At 40.4% G+C, this 18,960-nt stretch overlaps 1 protein-coding gene across 1 annotated transcript in view; it reads left to right on the forward strand.

The window, feature by feature from the left end:
- Positions 1-18,960, forward strand: part of LOC126143133 (disks large homolog 5-like) — an 86,252-nt gene that overhangs the window by 30,946 nt on the left and 36,346 nt on the right. The window contains exons 3-5 of the mRNA XM_049915342.1: positions 181-313; positions 8,106-8,254; positions 17,170-17,412. Coding sequence (XP_049771299.1) covers positions 181-313; positions 8,106-8,254; positions 17,170-17,412 — 525 coding nt within the window. The remainder of the gene's footprint in view (positions 1-180; positions 314-8,105; positions 8,255-17,169; positions 17,413-18,960) is intronic.

Consider the following 18,960-nt stretch of genomic DNA (forward strand, 5'->3'; position numbering starts at 1 on the left):
TCTCAGCACTGACAGACAGTTTACTAAATTTATTGAAAATATTTATATAGTATGTCTGTCTTCCATAAACAGCTATCTGATGACTGACACTGGTCTAACAGTCCAGTTGTCATTACATTCAAGCCAAACCCACAAAAATAACAACTAATTATTAATAATGCTGCATTTTATTTCTTGCAGTCAAAGGAAGAAGAAAGGTTAGCGTTGCTAAGAGAATACAAAGCATTAAAAATGGAAGTCCAGGAAAAGAAAGCAAAGGAATTAGCACAAAAGGAGAGGATAGAATCTCTTAAAAGAGAGATCAAAGAAAAACGTACGTCTTTTCCAATGTTGGTTAGTTAATGCCTTGTAATATGCAATAGTTGATTTTAATTATTATTAATATTACTATTACTAGTAGTGTTTCAATATTTATACCACCATACTGCTGAAATTCAGTCCCAGTAGTGATCATTCAAATGGTGTCATAAACTGTTTTTGAGAGTGTGCTACAGAAAGTGCTAAAGTTGGAGAAAAATGTATGAGAATTCAGGCAAAGGAATTGCTAAAAGTATATAGACATGGGCACCATTAAAAGGATAGACTGCTTAAATACTACTTTGATGGTTGCTAGAAAGTTTTTCCTTTACTGCAGTGTAATTGATGTGCTGCTACTCTGTCAGAAGATTATAGGCATCTCTGCAATCATCCAATATCTTTCTTAGAAGCAGAGCCACATGACATCATCTGAAAATCTTTTTGGAAGGTTTCACATCGACATATATGCATTATTCCATCCAGGAATTTCCAGTGTTATGCATTCCCACATGTTGCATGATGTTGAAGAAAGAGCGGGGCGGAGGGGGGGGGGGGGGGGTTGAGAGAGAGAGAGAGAGAGAGAGAGAGAGAGAGAGAGAGAGAGAGAGAGAGAGAGAGAGAGAGACTGAAGGTCATCAGTAAAGAACATGTAACTAACATTTCACAATTTGTTGTGATCAACCATAAAGGAACTAGTAGTACATTGGTAATAAAAAAATACATGCATAATAAATATACTCATTTCAAAGATGTTTCCTTTTCAGTGTATTATACTTAAACTATCTTGTCTACCGTGATCAATTCGATGAGATGATAGGAGTTATACAGTTGCTCTCAGATCCGCAGCACTGTAGCAGATGTGATTTCATGTCAACATCTAGATAGTTCTTTGCTCCAGGAATGCATCATTTTCACTTTTTGTCTTCATTTTACAACTCCTTTTAGACACATTCATTGTGATCAACCATTCTTCAGAGACCTTTAATGTGTGACAAAATTAGTGTTGCTTGCAAATGTCAAATTTTTGAATTGTTCTCCTTGCATTTTGATTCCTTTGCCAAATTTTTCTGTTGTCCTCCACTGCTTGTTCAGTCTACCTATTGAATAGCATTGGGGATAGGCTACAAACCTGATTCACTCCATTCTTGATCACTGCTTCCCTTTCGTGTCCTCAGACTCACAGCTGCATTCTGGTTTTTTATAAAAGTTGTAAATAGTCTTTTGCTCCATTTTTAATTATACAACTTTCAGTATTTCAAATAGTGTATTCCAGTCAAATTTGTCAAAAGAATTCATGTAAATCTACAAATGCTATAAACACTGATTTGCCTTTCTTTAACCAATCTTCTAAGATAAATGGCAGGATCAGTATTGCCTCATATGGTCCTACATTTCTCCAGGGAGATGTGATTATTCAGAAGTAATGACAAGGATGGGCTTTCTGTAAGTTCTGGTAGAAGTCTTGTCTGTATGTAGCCACTTTGTCAGTGACATTGTTGTCAAGGTTATGCAGTGCACACAGCCAAAGAAAGTGTCAGGACTGTTTGACTGGTGAAATGAAAGCTTTGAAAAAACTTGACTAATGCCAAATGAAAAGGCAGAGTAACAGGCGGAATATAATGCCCAATTAAGTCCCACCTCCAAGGTGTCATTGAGGCAAACAGTATCACTTTTGTGAGGAGTGCCAAAGACAATCACACAGTTGGCTATGGTGCTGAGTCTTCTCCCCACCCCACCCCCCACCCCCTCCCCTTTTCCCCACAGCATGACACAGCAGGTAATGTCTGTTTGCCATGGGAATTAAAGGTGACAATGTCAGCTTGTCCTCAGGAAATGTAATCTGTCATTTTTGTATTGGCCTTGTCTGCAATTTCGTAGACACAGCCTTTGATCCCATAAAAGCATTATAACTGCCATATTTTGAAGGTAAAAACATACTCGGCAATCTACACATTGTGATTTCACTATTTCTTGGTTGACATTGCGTGATGGGCTAACAGCTTGAAAGTAAGGAAATTATTCAGTATTATGTGAATGAAAAGGTGTATACAGGGTTGTCCATTGATCGTGACTAGGCCAAATATCTCATGAAATGAGCGTCAAACGAAAAAACTACAAAGAACGAAACTTGTTTAGCTTGAATGGGGAAACCAGACGGCACTATGGTTGGCTCGCTAGATGGCGCTGCCATAGGTCAAACAGATATCAACTGTGTTTTTTAAAATAGGAACCCCCATTTTTATTACATATTCGTGTAGTATGTACAGAAATATGAATGTTTTAGTTGGACCACTTTTTTCGCTTTGTAATAGATGGCGCTGTAATAGTCACAAACGTATAAGTATGTGGTATCACGTAACTTTCCGCCAGTGCGAATGGTATTTGCTTCGGGATGCATTACCTGTGTTAAAAGGGACTGTTCACAAATTGCGGAAAAGGTTGATATCGTGTTGACGTATGGCTATTGTGATCAAAATGCCCAATGGGCGTGTGCTATGTATGCTGCTCAGTATCCTGTACGACATCATCCAAGTGTCCAGACCGTTCGCCAGATAGTTACCTTATTTAAGGAAACAGTTAGTGTTCAGCCACATGTGAAACGTCAACCACGACCTGCAACAAATGATGATGCCCAAGTAGGTGTTTTAGCTGCTGTTGTGGTTAATCTGCACATCAGTAGCAGACAAATTGAGCGAGAATCGGGTAGCAGACAAATTGAGCGAGAATTGGGAATCTCAAAAACATCTGTGTTGAGAATGCTACAACAACATCAGTTGCACCCGTACCATATTTCTGTGCACCAGGAATTACATGGCAACAACTTTGAACGTCGTATACAGCTCTGCCACTGGGCACAAGAGAAATTACGGGATGATGACAGATTTTTGCACGCGTTCTATTTTACGACGAAGCGTCATTCACCAACAGCGGTAACGTAAACCGGCATAATGTGCACTATTGGGCAACGGAAAATCCACAGAGGCTCTGAAAAGTGGTACATCAGCGACCTTGGCAGGTTAATGTATGGTGTGGCATTATGGGAGCAAGGATAATTGGCCCCCATTTTATCGATGGCAATCTGAATGGCGCAATGTATGCTGATTTCCTACGTAATGTTCTACCGATGTTACTACAAGATGTTTCACTGCATGACAGAATGGCAATGTACTTCCAACATGATGGATGTCCAGTACATAGCTGGCGTGCGGTTGAAGCGGTATTGAATAGCATATTTCATGACAGGTGGATTGGTCGTCGAAGCACCATACCGTGGCCCGCACGTTCACCAGATCTGACGTCTCCGGATTTATGTCTGTGGGGGAAGTTGTAGGATATTTGCTATCGTGATCCACCGACAACGCCTGACAACATGCGTCAGCGCATTGTCAATGCATGTGCGAACATTACGGAAGGCGAACTACTTGCTGTTGAGAGGAATGTTGTTACAGGTATTGCCAAATGCATTGAGGTTGACTGACATCATTTTGAGCATTTATTGCATTAATGTGGTATTTACAGGTAATCATGCTGTAACAGCATGCATTCTCAGAAATAAGTTCACAAAGGTACATGTATCACATTGGAGCAACTGAAATAAAATGTTCAAATGTACCTACGTTCTGTATTTTAATATAAAAAACCTACCGGTTACCAACTGTTCGTCTAAAATTGAGCCATGTGTTTGTGACTATTACAGCACCATCTATCACAAAGTGGTCCAACTAAAACATTCATATTTCTTTACGTACTGCACAAATATGTAATAAAAAGTGGGGGTTCCTATTTAAAAAAATGCAGTTGATATCTATTTGACCTATGGTAGTGCCGTCTAGCGGGCCAACCATAGCGCCATCTGCTTTCCCCCTTCAAGCTAGACAAGTTTCGTTCTTTGTAGTTCTTTTGTTTGATGCTTATTTCGAGAGATATTTGGCCCAGTCATGATCAATGGACCTCCCTGTATAGTTGAAGCTTACATTTGTACTGGCTCATAAAATTGTTCAAACAGTGCCTAAATATTTAGCACTTTATGAAAGATTAATATTCAGAAGTTGGTAACAAAATGGTGATGCAGCGGTGTCTTATTCTGATTGTAACTGTAAGTCTTCTGTTAGCAATATGGAGCTGGTTGTTTAATAGGACCGTACCAAGACATTAGTTTTCAGGACAATGAAAAACATGAAACACTGCATAAAAATTGTCAACATATAATTTGAAGATTGGTTTGCTGTAGCACCAACTGATATTTGTTTTTTATATTCTGTCATATTTGCTGGGCATCTACTTTCCACTAACTTCTAGTGATAAACCAGCAGAATCACAGAGGACAATAGTAACATTTCAAAACAATGTCAACGACATATAAAGAAACACAATTAGTTATTTCAGGCAGTTCCATAACGGAGATGATGATGACTTTTGATTTCATTTCCATGAAACAGATGCATTGTAAGAGTTATTAGCACATGCCACTTCATCACTCATAGCTTTCTTCATAACCAGTTTGTGGTTCATACTCTCCCAAGTTCCAAAAGCTTGTCACTTGACAGTAACATTAGATAGATGTTAGTCAGACAAATGTCCCAGTGCTCAAAACTATGAATTCCTCTAGTGAGACAGTCTAGTGTTTGGTTATGTTGGAAAAAAGGTGAGAAGAGATTAGAGAGACATCACAAAGAACTGCAGTTGGAGAGAACAGAATATGTGGATGAAGAAAGGTGAGTACTCAAGGAATGTGAATTTTAAAATTTTCCTGGCGAATTGACTGTTCAATCAAATCTCGGGCTTGCAGCCGGTCATCATTCAATACTTCGCACGATATTTCAACTGGGCACCTGCCGGTCATCTTCAGGTGAGCCGTCGCAAACTGGTGAAAATGTCCTCCGTTCCGCAATATATATATATAGCGTACTGTAACTATTCTGCGCATACGTCGAAAACTTGATAGATGAACCACACTGCCCGCCGGCAGCGCCCTCCCTGGTGGAATAGTGGAACTCAGTCGCCCTCTGCATTGCTGTTTGCCACGGCCGTTGACGCACTCTGTCTTCGATTTGAGCAAATCGTGGAGATGATGGGATACTGTGCACTGTCCAGCTGGTAGCCGCTGTCACGGTTTAACAGATTTTCCACCAGTTGTATTTCTACGGATTCTTTAATAATGGAGTCCCAGAAAGATGTTGCTGTGGACAAAATCATTGTTTTCTCATACTCCATTGAATGTCCAATAGAAATACAATGTTCAGCAATAGCGAACTTGCTTGGCTGCAAAAGGCGGGTGTAACGTTGATGTTCAGTGCAGCATTCTTTCACGGTGCGTGTGGTTTCACCTATGTAAGCCATACCACATTGGCACAGTATCTTGTAAATTCCGGCCTTTCGTAGTAACAGACTGTCCTTAACTGATCCCACAAGGTCCGCAATCTTCGATGGTGGGCGGAAAACCACTTTTACCTGAAATTTTCGGAGGATTCTTTATTGTTAGTGCCCTGTTACCTTGTGGTGTTTAGAAGGCTAGAGGTATGGTCTGCTAAGTGACTCTACCTATAGGAGGATTGATTACGATCCTACAGGACGTGTGCAATGGAAAACTTCAGCACTATTAAATTCCTCCTCCTTATCGCAAGAGACCATCAAGAGGTTAAGACCACATGGTTGTGTACCTCAGAGACTGTATGGCCTTCCAAAGATTCATAAAGAGGGTCTTCCACTGTGTCCAATAGTGAGCAACATTGGAGCTCCTACATATGATTTAGCTAAACATCTCACTTCCTTACTGAGACCTTTCGTAGGCAAGTGCTCACGTCACATATTTTATCAGTAGACTGGGGGCTCTTCGTCTTAGCAGTGTAGACCTTCTAGTAAGTTTTTATGTGGTCTCACTTTTTACAAAAGTTCCTCTTGCAGATTCTTTGACACTGATTGGTAACATGTTTCCTGTTGATATCACTGCTTTGTTCAGGCACGCTCTTTCTGCAAATTATTTTATGTTTAATCAAGATTATTTTGAACAGACTGATGGTGTCGCCATGGGTAGCCTCCTGTCTCTTTCGTGGCCAACCTTTTTATGGAGGATTTTGAAGAGAGCCCTTGAATCAGCTACTCTGAAACCAACAGTATTTTGGTGGTATGTGGATGACACTTTCATAGTGTGGCCTCATGGAGAAGATAAATTAATGGAGTTTCTACATCACCTCAACTCCATTTATAGCAACAACCGGTTCACCATGGAAATAGAGAAATATTGTTGTTTGCCTTTCTTGGATGCCCTGGTTCGAAGGAAGAATGATGGTTCTCTAGGGCATTCAGTTTACCGGAATCCCACTCGTACTGATTTGTACCTGCAAGCATCGAGTTGCCATCACCCATTGCAAACCATGAGTTTGCTTAAAACACTTGTTCATAGAGCTCATACTGTCTCAGATCTAGATAGCTTACCTCAAGAACTCGCCCATCTAAAGACAGTATTCAGTGAAAATGGATATCCCATCCGGCAGATTAACAGGGCACTAACAGTTAAAACTAAGAAGCAGGAAGTGAATAAAGAGGAGAACAAGCCGGAACAATCTTTAGCTTTTCTTCCTTTCGTTGGCAACACTTCGTTTAAAATAGAAAGAATCCTCCGAAAATTTCAGGTAAAAGTGGTTTTCCGCCCACCATCGAAGATTGCGGACCTTGTGGGATCAGTTAAGGACAGTCTGTTACTACGAAAGGCCGGAATTTACAAGATACCGTGCCAATGTGGTATGGCTTACATAGGTCAAACCACACACACCGTGAAAGAACGCTGCACTGAACATCAACGTTACACCTGCCTTTTGCAGCCAAGCAAGTCCGCTATTGCTGAACGTTGTATTTCTATTGGACATTCAATGGAGTATGAGAAAACAATGATTTTGTTCACAGCATCGTCTTTCTGGGACTCCAATATTAAAGAATCCATAGAAATACAACTGGCGGAAAACCTGTTAAACTGTGACAGTGGCTACCAGTTGGACAGCGCACGGAATCCCATCATCTCCACGATTTGCTCAAATCGAAGAAGACAGAGTGCGACAACGGCCGTGGCAAACGGCAATGCAGAGGGCGACTGAGTTCCACTATTCCACCAGGGAGGGCGCTGCCGGCGGGCAGTGTGGTTCATCTATCAAGTTTTCGGCGCATGCGCAGAATAGTTACAGTACGCTATATATTGCGGAACGGAGGACGTTTTCGCCAGTTTGCGACGGCTCACCTGAAGATGACTGGCAGGTGTCTAGCTGAAATATCGTGCGAGGTATTGGACGACGAGCAGCTGCAAGCCCGAAATTTGTTTGAACACTCAAGGAATGTTTGAGGTCTTCTAAAAGAACATGACAACCCAGTTCTTATTGTGTAGATTAACATCCATTATTTTCACCCAGGTCATGTTTGAAATGTTCTGTTATCATTATCTTTCTATGCTAGTATTATTAAATAACCTCATACAATACTGATGCTGTTTGTTATAAACTTAGTTATTCCCTCTTTCCTGCAATTATCAACTTACCCTGCCAAGAATGTTTCCCTTAGTCTCCATTTGACAGTAACATTGTCATGTGTAAAAGAAATTTTGCTTCCTCCTGCAATTGTTCAGCAACTAAGTTAAAGAGCATTTCTCTCTATTCCTTCAACAGCATATTTCATTCACAACACGAGTGATGCATGATTGATGCATGTAGAGTGTAGAGTCTTCGCGTAGATGATCCTGGTCTAGGAGGAAGTGTGGTCGTTGTAGGACTTGTAGTATTACAGCTTTCAGTTACTCGTATTAGACACCCGTTTTATTTCAGATCAAAAAGCTTCAAGTTTGCTACATGAAATTCGTGAGCTGAACAACCTAACTTTGACTGTGAAAGCAGCATCTCAGCAGCTTGAGAATGGCATGAAGCTAATGTGTGACAGTAATTGCATCACATCGTACGGCAAGAATGCTAAGCAGGTAAGTGAAGAGGTCTACTATAGCATTTATTTTGTTGTTAATGTAACTGTATGTATTTGGTTGTTGAGGGTGTTACCTTGCTGCATTCATTAAGTTATTTGCCCATTCAGTGTGCCAGCAAAGGTACTTTCATAAAAGAAATCTGTCCCCCCCCGCCCCTCTCATATCTTCTAGATTCATAGAGCAATTTCATTATGATACTATTCCTAAAAACAGGAAAAATCCTCCTCACAAAGTTGGCATAGTGTTTCCCTCTCAAGCTGTGTGCGAAAACCACTTTAGTGGTGTTGCAGAGGAAGCCACTTCTCATCTCGACTTAGAAAGTATCATTCTCCATTTTTTTATATAACCTGATCCTACTGTAGGCAGCATTGCAGAGAGCTTTCATATACTGGTAGAACCTTACATAGCTATTCTTTGACATCGGTCCATTAACAGACAAGTATTACGCAAATGTTCTGTGAACTCAGATTGCAATACCTGGAGGCAAGGAGGCATTCTTTCAGGAAATCACAACTGAGAAAGATTATAGAACTGGAATTTGTGAGAAATGGGAGAATGACCCTACTGCCCACCAATATACATCTTGTGTAAGGGCCACTAAGAGGAGATTAATCAGGGCTTGTACGGAAACAGTTTTTTGCCCCTACCTCCATTTGAGAGCACAAGAGGAGAGGAACTGCAGCTATCCACAGAGGTCCAGTGTAGGCTGTGATCATCACATGACAGTGAAACTTTGTAGACATGTTCAGGTGGAATTATTTATGCGTGGGAAAAATTAGTTCAAATTTTGGCCACCAGACGCAAATGTGGTGGTGTTAATTAGAGATGGGCAAAACTGTTCTTTTCAGAGATTGGATCAGAACTGTTCACTCCCTGAAATGAATTAGCTCTTTTTCATGACTCGCCACTCATTTACAATAGAAAATAAATGGAAGGCACATTGCCCTTTAAACTTGGTTTATTCCAGTACTATACCTGTATTTTGATCTTATTTGATCCTATTTTGAAGTAACACAGATAATGAGTAAGAATTTTGTATTGTTTATTGAAATTTCCACGATATGACAAAGTTTTTGATTATTGATTTATTTTGCACTATCGTGGTTTTTGGGTGATCGGAAAATGATGTAACTTGAGATTTACATTAACAATATATTTGGCTATAATGTATTAAAATTTCATTAACCTCATACAAATACATCGCAAGCCATATATTTTTAAAGTGAACGTTTCCTTTCGAAGACGCCTAAAATCGCAGAATCCGTACCAGAATAAGAAAAAAATATATAAATTTGACTGTAAAACGAAAGTGCTGCATATAGCCTTACGCAGAATAAAACAAGGAAAATATTGGTGTATAACATTTTGCGATACGTTTATCGGTTCGCTCGTAATTAAAGCGTAAATTCGAGTGTCCATAATAAAAATCCTATAGTAAGAGGAGTCTTCAGGAACCTAATCTAATCAGTTTAAACAAATAAAAATAAAATAAAAACAGTTGATGTATACATAACATAATAATGTAATATACATAGCGGTATTACTACGAAGAACAATATCCAGTGGGGACGAACTCCGATGCAGAGGCGCTGAGTCGAGCAGGTCGAGCCGCGAGCTGTATTACTGCGTGAGCTGAGACCGCAGAGACCAGAGTGACACCTGAGTCGCTTTGCTCGACGCTCTGGCTAGAGTCGAGATGGTGGGGTGAGCGTCGAGCGGGCGATTTCCGAGGGTGGAGGGGAGCGGTGAACTCACCCGCTCCGAGACAAATCGTCCGTTCCCTTGCGAGCAGGTTTTTGCAAGTAGTTCCTATGTTATCCGCTAGGTGGCTCTGTCCTGTTGCTCGCATCAACTGCCCAGAGGGCAGGACGTGCGACTGAAACGATCGCCGACAGAGTGCGATGCGAAGTTAAGCTGCGCCAGACACTGCACAGTGCACACGGCAGACGACGCACAGAGACGGCACGGCATATGTGAAACACAAAATCCAATGGGGCACTGCACAATGCAGGCAACCAAGGTAGAAGCAGGTCAGAGGCCGGCGCTGGCTGTGTTGTGTTGTGTGGCGTGCACTGTGCTCTGACCAGCAGAGGCGCTGCTGATATGCTCCGTCTCTCCCTCTCTCTCTCTCTCTCTCTCTCTCTCTCTCTCTCTCTGCCGTGGGAAACGTTTGGAGCTACCGTTCTTTTTTTCTGAATCACTGATTGTTCACTCCTTTGAAAGATTGAACTCCATGAATTAGTTCAAGAGCGGATCCCCCATCTCTAGTGTTAATGTTAGAAAGATGTATAGAAATGTATCCATATGTAATGGATTAGGAATGGGACATGGGCAGAAAAGGTCAAACAAGCAAGAAAGTCATAGCGTTGTTTTTATTTTTAATCTGTTACACAATTCATTCAATACGAGCACCAGAGACATCGAGATGCTGTGTCTGTGAAATGATGCGATCGACAGTTGGCCGCAGCAGTTCTGGTAAAATCTGAGCAACGTATTTCTGTTTACTGGCCTTCAGAGCACATAGAGACCAAATGTGTCCCAGGTAAACACATTATTTTAGATCTTCCCAGTACCAAGTCACGTGGTTTCATATCTCGAAGGCCATGCATCTAGAAAATCTCTAGACATAAAACGATCACGGAAGGTTGCATTAAGCAGATCTTTCATCGGGCGAGCGACACGAGATGTTGCTCCATCTTGCATGAAAACAGTGGCTTCCACAGAGTTGTCTTCCAAAGCAGGAATCGTGCTGTAAGAGGACATCTCGATAATATGAATTCGTCACTGTATAGGTACTCACGACTGCACATTACACTATTTCATACAGAAAGGACAATGGCTCTTGAGTATAACACAAGGTTTAGCAGTACCCCAAATTCGGCTGTGCTGTGCATTCACTGCACCCTGTAGTGTAAAATGTGCCTCATTGCTTCATATGATGTCAGGCCATATGTCATAAAATTTGATCTGTGCCAGAAACCGAAGAGCAAATTCAGAATGCTGCTGATTCAGAGATTCCAGTCACTGCACTGTCTGGATGTTGTGCAGATACTAGTGTAAAATAAAACTCAAAACTTTCCGTACTGTTGACCATGGGATAGAAAATTTTCGTGACACAGCCCAAGCACTAGCACCATCTGGGGAATGTACTGCACAGTCAGCTACAAAAAAAGCACCTCGTCAATACAGCACGGATGCCATACTGTCGTACAAGGTACAGTGCCAGATTTACACCTGGTGGCCAAAAGTGAACAAAGTTTTTTCCAGGTGTTGACAGATGTGAAAATTACTGAACTATCAGTTTAATAAGTCACAGCTGCAAAATACTAACGTGAATTCTTTACAGATGAATGAAAAAACTAGTAGAAGCCGACCTCGGGGAAGATCAGTTTGGTTTCCGTAGAAATATCGGAATCACAGCATGCGTTCTCAAAAATGAGTTCACAAAGGTACATGTGTCACATTGGAACAACCGAAATAAAATGTTCAAACGTACCTATGTTCTATATTTTAATTTAAAAAACCTACCTGCTACCCACTGTTCGTCTAAAATAGTGAGCCATATGTTTGTGACTTATGTTAGAAGAAAGATTACGGAAAGACAAACATAAGTTTCTAGCATTTGTGGACTTAGAGAAAGCTTTTGACAATGTTGACTGGAATACTCTTTCAAATTCTGAAGGCGGCAGGGGTGAAATACAGGGAGTGAAAGGCTATTTACAATTTCTACAGAAATCAGATGGCAGTTATAAGAGTCGAGGGACATGAAAGGGAAGCAGTGGTTGGGAAGGGGGTGAGACAGGGTTGTAGCCTCTCCCTGATGCTATTCAATCTGTATATTGAGCAAGCTGTAAAGGAAACAAAAGAAAAAATCGGAGTAGGTATTTAAATCCATGGAGAAGAATTAAAAAGTTTGAGGTTCGCCGATGACATTGTAATTGTCAGAGACAGCAAGAGCAGTTGAACGGAATGGGCGGTGTCTTGAAGGGAGGATATAAGATGAACATCAATAAAAGCAAAACGAGGATTATGGAATGTAGTCGAATTAAATCAGTTGATGCTGAGGGTATTAGATTAGGAAGTAAGACACACAAAGTAGTAAAGGAATTTTGCTATTTGGGGAGCAAAATAACCGATGATGGTCGAAGTAGAGGGGATATAACATGTAGACTGGCAATGGGAAGGAAAGCGTTTCTGAAGAAGAGAAATTTGTTAACATCAAGTATAGATTTAAATGTCAGGAAGTCGTTTCTGAAAGTATTTGTATGGAGTGTAGCTGTGTATGGAAGTGAAACGTGGATGATAAATAGTTTGGACAAGAAGAGAATAGAAGCTTTCGAAATGTGGTGCTACAGAAGAATGCTGATAATTAGACGGGTAGATCACACAACTAATGAGGAGATACTGAATAGAATTGCGGAGAAGAGGAGTTTGTGGCACAACTTGACAAGGAGGGGGGACTGGTTGGTAGGACATGTTCTGAGGCATCAGGGGACCATAAATTTAGCTTTGGAGGGCAGCGTGAAGGGTAAAAATCTTAGAGGGAGACCAAGAGATGAATACACTTAGCAGATTCATAGGGATGTAGGTTGCAGTACGTACTGGGAGACGAAGCTGCTTGCACAGGATAGAGTAGCATGGAGAGCTGCATCAAACCAGTATCAGGACTGAAGACAACAACCAACAACAACAACAACAACAACTACTACTACTACTACTACTACCACTACTACTACTACTACTATAAATAATTCACTCTGTGCTGTCTAGACTAAGAACAGATAAACAATATAAGGCAGTGAGAAAGTAGAGGATAGGCTGCAGCAGGTGGAGCATGCAGTCATTCGAGCAAGCCAGTGGATGTGGAGCAAGAGCTAGTGCATTCTGTACTGGTATTTTGAGTTCTGTCACGGGGAGAATTTTCTCAGAGAATGCTATTTAAGTTGTAAGAGAGAAATGCTTGTTTAGACACACAAGTGGTGTGGCTCTGTGGGTAAGTTCCTTGCTTCACATGCAAAGATATGGGACAGATCCCCATTTAGTCTTGATGTTTCCTTCATTTCACGTACTGTCTCTTTCTCCTCTGGACAACTGTCTCTTAATGTGGAAAAATACCAGTTGTGCAGTGGTATGGTGTGCGTCGAAGTTTAACACACCTCGACTCGCTAGGAAGAAAACGGCATCCCACCTCAAACAGGACCGCGTCTAGTAAACCACTACGGTGTTGAAGACAATCTGTAGGATAAGGACAACTGTAATTTTTTGTGTTAAAATAATCAGTTGTGTAGCAGTTGTCTTAAAAAGCAGTGCCCCAAAATGTTGTTTCCTCCCCATGCATAGACAGGACTATTTATGAGTCAATGCAGGTTGTCAGTAAAATAGTTCAGTGTAACTGGACAAAGCTAATGATGTTTTTCTTATTATAACATATCACTTCATAAAAGTGATAACTTACTACCTGTACCAGATGTAGAAGTATGAAACAGGAATTCCCCTATAGATAGTGTTAGTCATCAGTGTAGGGCCTGTGAGACCGCGTCTGCAGCTCCATCTGCTTCCTGAAACGGCTGATGACGAATGTCAGTGCACACGAATCCAAGTTCCGTACATCGGTATCTGTTTCAAACCTGTAAACTTGTCAAGTTTTTTGCTTACAAACTAAGAGTTACGGACAAGATTCATTTTTTTGATGTGAGAAAAGAGTGTGGGAAACCACCAAAAAAGTTAGAAGACAACCAATTGCAGGTTTTGAAGATAATGGGGAGTGGGTGAGGATGATGGGCAGTGATACTCAAACTCAACAGGAACCCCCAGAACAATTGAATGGAACTCAAAAAGCCATTTCTTTTTGGTTGAAAGCTATGCGAAGGATGCAGAAAGTGGGAAAATTGGTTCAGCATGAACTGAAAGAAATACGGAAAGCAGATCAAAAGACCACTTGGGAAATACTACTCACCAGATAAAAAGAAAGTCGTTTCTCCATCAAATAGCGACAGGTGATGAAAAATGGATAATTTTGAGAATACTAAGTGTTGTAAATCAAATGTGAATCCAGGCAAACCATAGACATCCAGTGTGAGACCAAATTGCTTTGGAAAAAGACGATACTCTGTTTGGTAGGACCAGAAGAATGTCATCTATTATGAGCTGCTAAAATCTGGTGAAGCCAATCACACTGATCACTGCCAACAATAAATGATCTATTTAATTCGAGAATTAAGTAAAAAATGACCAAAATAGGGAAAAATACAAGTCGTATTGCTCCGTGATAACACCCCATCTCACAGAAAAATGGGTCAGGGAAATGACCCAGGCATTCAGTTGAGAAATACTAGGGCATGCTGCTTAGTTTTCAGACTTGGCTTCGTCCTATTATCATCTATTTGCATCACTGGGACACGCTTTTACTGAACAACGCTTAAATTCATATGAAAATGTATGAAAATGTCTCACTGACTGGTTCTTTTCGAAAGAACTACTGTTGTTGTTGTTGTTGTTGTTGTTGGTTTTTTTTTTTTTTTTTTTTTTTTTTTTGCATGGCATTCATAGCCTGCTGGAGAGGTGGGAGAAATGTATAAACAGCAATAGAAATTATTTTGAATGAAATATTGTCAGTCAGTTTCAAACAGATGTGTAATTATTGCAGCCAAATTCCAGTGACATACAGTACTTATACAACTGCTATGTTTCCAGTGAGTGATCGTCATCAGCACATAGGAATTTTGCTAAGTGGGTAATAAGTGAGAAGTAGAGAATTTGTTTAAATGTGCATGAAATCGGGAGGACGGACATCTTGTTTCCACAAGCAACTGGTTACCACAATACAGCACTCTGTGGAGATTCACCACTTCTCAGAGACAGCACTGCCCCAGAGAACCCTGAAGCTCGCAACAAAAAAGGAAAGCAGAAGATACATTGTGTCTAGCCCATAAATTGGAAAGACTGGTCATTTAATGTGAACAATGTTAATGTTTATGGACTGAAATGTAGTAAAAGAAGTGTTTCCTGCTGCAATATTCAATGAATATTACAATGTTTTGTGAAGAAGGTAAGCTAACCTTAGCAAAGCAAAAGGGGATCTCAGGTAATTGTATTATGGTTCTTATACCCTTTCAACTCATTCCTAATTTAACTACAAATTAACTGAGGCAGAACACAGGTAACATTTCATTTATGGCATTCACATCAGAACTATCAATATTACTGAAATTTCAACTGCTATAGCAGTAATGTGTGACAAGCTGGGAGTTTTGGTCGGACAGGAAGTGTGTTAAGATAGCCGAAGTTATGGCGACCGCTCGTGTAAAAGGGCCCTCGTAGTTCTGTTGGTACATTGTTATATATAAGTGAACCGAGCAATTGGTAACATAAGAAGAAAATTCTCTCTTGTCGTACTAATAATCCTGTGAAATTACCGTATTTACTCGAATCTAAGCCGCACTTTTTTTCCGGTTTTTGTAATCCTAAAAACCGCCTGCGGCTTAGAATCGAGTGCAAAGCAAGTGGAAGTTATGAAAAATGTTGGTACGTGCCGCCACAACTAACTTCTGCCGTCGAATATATGTAGCGCTTTGCAGGCATGCTTTGTAGGCACAAAGATAAATACTGGCGCCAAAACCTCTGCGTCAGTAAATAAATAAAAAAAAATAGTGGAAGACGAGCTTTTTTTCTCCGCCGCGAGTTTCGACCACTGCATTTTCATACATTATCCAACGAAGTAAATACAAATTCCGTATTGTTCATCTTCGAATGTAGCACAATTTCAGTATACTACGAAAATCTGACTGGCAAGACTGTTTGGGATGTTTGTCAATATGGCCAACTCTACGTTCTGAATTTTTTCCTATCTGTGAGAAGAGATGGTTGCTAATAGGAACCTGATGAAATTTGAATCACATACAGTATTCTCTTCACCATAAGAATAGTATGAATATAAACATTTTGCCATGTATTCTTTCGTGTTTGCTGCTATCACATTTAAGTCCTGTCTGCCTAAAACTACGAAACTAGAGTGAGACAACAGCAGATGCGGAAGAACATACGTATCGTGTCATGTTTATATTCGTATTATTCTTATGTCTAATAGTGATAGTCAGAAATGAAGCACGGCAAGTGACTAGATTTTTAAATCTAAGATGACTCTAATTTCTGTGCAGAATTTGATGTAATAAAGAAGCGGCCGCAAAGATTTTCAAACAGAGAAAAATTTTCGCCTAACTCTCGTTCAGAACATATTCTATCATACGCAGTCTATTATTTGATTCTTGTTGAACATTATCAAAGAAAGCAGCAGTGTAAGTAACAACAAATAGCAGTCTCTTGCCATTGTTTCGCTAATGAGATGATTCCTCTCTCTCCTCTCTCTCTCTCTCTCTCTCTCTCTCTCTCTCTCTCTCTCTCTCTCTCTCTCTCTCTCTCTCTCTCTCTCTTTTTTTTTTTTTTAGAATGCGACAAACAATGCATGACACAGTGCAGTAATGCATTTTCATCTTAAGAGTGACGCAAACACCTATAACAAAGAAAACGCAAAATAAGCAAAATAAGCAATCGATTAAAACCAGACGAAGCACGTGAAAAAGGAAGGGTATCCGTATAAATACAGACGGAGCACCTGACTCATAGCAATGGCTACGTGGTAAAGCTTAACTGCTAAGCTTACGACTCGAACCAAACTACTGTAGCTGTATCATCATTCGTTTGACCTAAATTGTCTCATATTACAATGGACCAACTTTGTTTCGATTTGGAGGTGCGGCCTAAAACTTTTCTCTCCCCTTGAATTTCGAGTCTCAAATTTCATGTGCGGCTTAGATTCGGGAAATTTTTTCTTCCTTTATTTCGAGTCTCATTTTTCAGGTGCGGCTTAGATTCGAGTAAATACGGTACAATAATACTACACTCTCTGTTACTAGGAGCAGCAGTCTTCACCATCAGAAACTCCTTCCGTGGTCGAAAAATTTATAGCAGAACAGGAGGTGGTGATCGCAAAACTCGCGGAGTCTCGCATCTCGGCACCACCTGAACCGACGCCAGATGTAGGATTGTATGCTGAACTGATTGAGGCAGAAGTTCACAACGTAGCCCTGAAAAAGCAGTTGAAAGAGAATGAATCTAATATTGAACTGGCCACTGAAAGTCTGGTGCAGAATACTATGGTAAGTACTATGAGACTTCCCAGATTCATTACTTTTTGTGAATAGTTCGCAAAGAAATGTGGACAGTTGTCATGTTAACAGAGCATGTTATCACCCTGTCACTGAAAATCTGAAAAAATTACTTAAATGTTTGTGCTGTTGTGGTTGTGGTCTCTAATCAAAAGATAAGTTTGATGCAGCTCTCCACAGCTGCCTATCACATGAAAGCATCTTCATTTCTAAATAACTGATGCGGACTCCATCCGTTTGAACCTGCTTATTGTAGTCATCCCTTGTTCTCTCCTACAGTTTTTACCCCTCGCACTTCCCTCCGTTAGAAAATTGACAATCCCTTCGTGCCTCAGGATGTGTTCTACCAACTGATCTGGTATTTTAGCCAAGTTGTGCCATAAATTTCTTGTTTCTCCAATTTAGTTCATTAGTTATTTGATCTGCCCATATAATCTTCCTTCTCGTCCAAACCATATTACATGTCTGCACAATGCTACACACCATATGAATATCTGAAGGAAAGACTTCCCAACCCTTAAATTTATCTTAAATCTTAGGAAACTGCTTTTTTTCCCCAAAATTTAATACTTTCTCCCAGACAAGAAACAAATTGTTTATAAACAGAAGAAATGTGTTTAGAGTCTTGAAATGAATACTTCAGTATATACAACACATTATTCCATTCATCCCACTACAGATGCAGTTCTTTGAAATAGGAAATGTATTGTCAATCTCATAGGAAAAGAGCATACTTCAACAACATGTTCTATCAGTATGAATGTGATACTCCTGCATCTGTTTTATGACTTGACTTCATTGCATGTAAGTGAACTAGATTGTGGCAATTTTTTGTGGAGATTATAATACCAGACCTGATCGTATCCCCAGCAAATAAAACAAATTGCATTTATACACCAAGGCAATTACTGATCGCAAACTTTCACTTGGCTGCCGGTTGTAGAATGCTGGGAGTAGAGGCTCGCATACGGCTCGTAGCACATTGGCTGTTGCGACAAGCTCCACCTCCTTCTCATAGGACAGCCAGCTTACAGCTGCAGCTTATAAAAGAAATGGAATAAGCATCACCTTAATGTTTGAGTAATTGAAAACAGTTATTACTACAATATAAGTATTACTTCCAAAAACAATGAGGAATGTGTAGGTAGAACTAAAATCTTACAAAACTAGTTGCTTCCACTGCAGTTGTCCATGGTTGTGTCCATGCTAGTCGACAGATTCGGTGGTGCTGGATGGACACGTGTTAATGACAGTGTTGTCAACGGCAATTTTCATCACACTGATGCGCCTCCAGTAATCTTCCTCCAGCTCTCACATTTTCAACAGTAAGGTTCCCACCCTCACTGGTGATAGACTGATAGGCAGCATTGGCGAGATTTGACATGTTTCCGGCAGAGATATCCGAGGTAGCATAGTGGTTTGCAATGTGGACTCGCATTTGGCAGGACGACAGTTCAATCCTGTGTCCAGCCATCCTGATTTAGGTTTTCCAAGATTTCCCTAAATCGCTTCAGGCAAATGCCGAGGTGGTTTCTTTGA

The sequence above is a fragment of the Schistocerca cancellata genome, unplaced genomic scaffold (assembly GCF_023864275.1).
Source record: "Schistocerca cancellata isolate TAMUIC-IGC-003103 unplaced genomic scaffold, iqSchCanc2.1 HiC_scaffold_782, whole genome shotgun sequence".
In the NCBI taxonomy this organism is placed as follows: domain Eukaryota; kingdom Metazoa; phylum Arthropoda; class Insecta; order Orthoptera; family Acrididae; genus Schistocerca; species Schistocerca cancellata.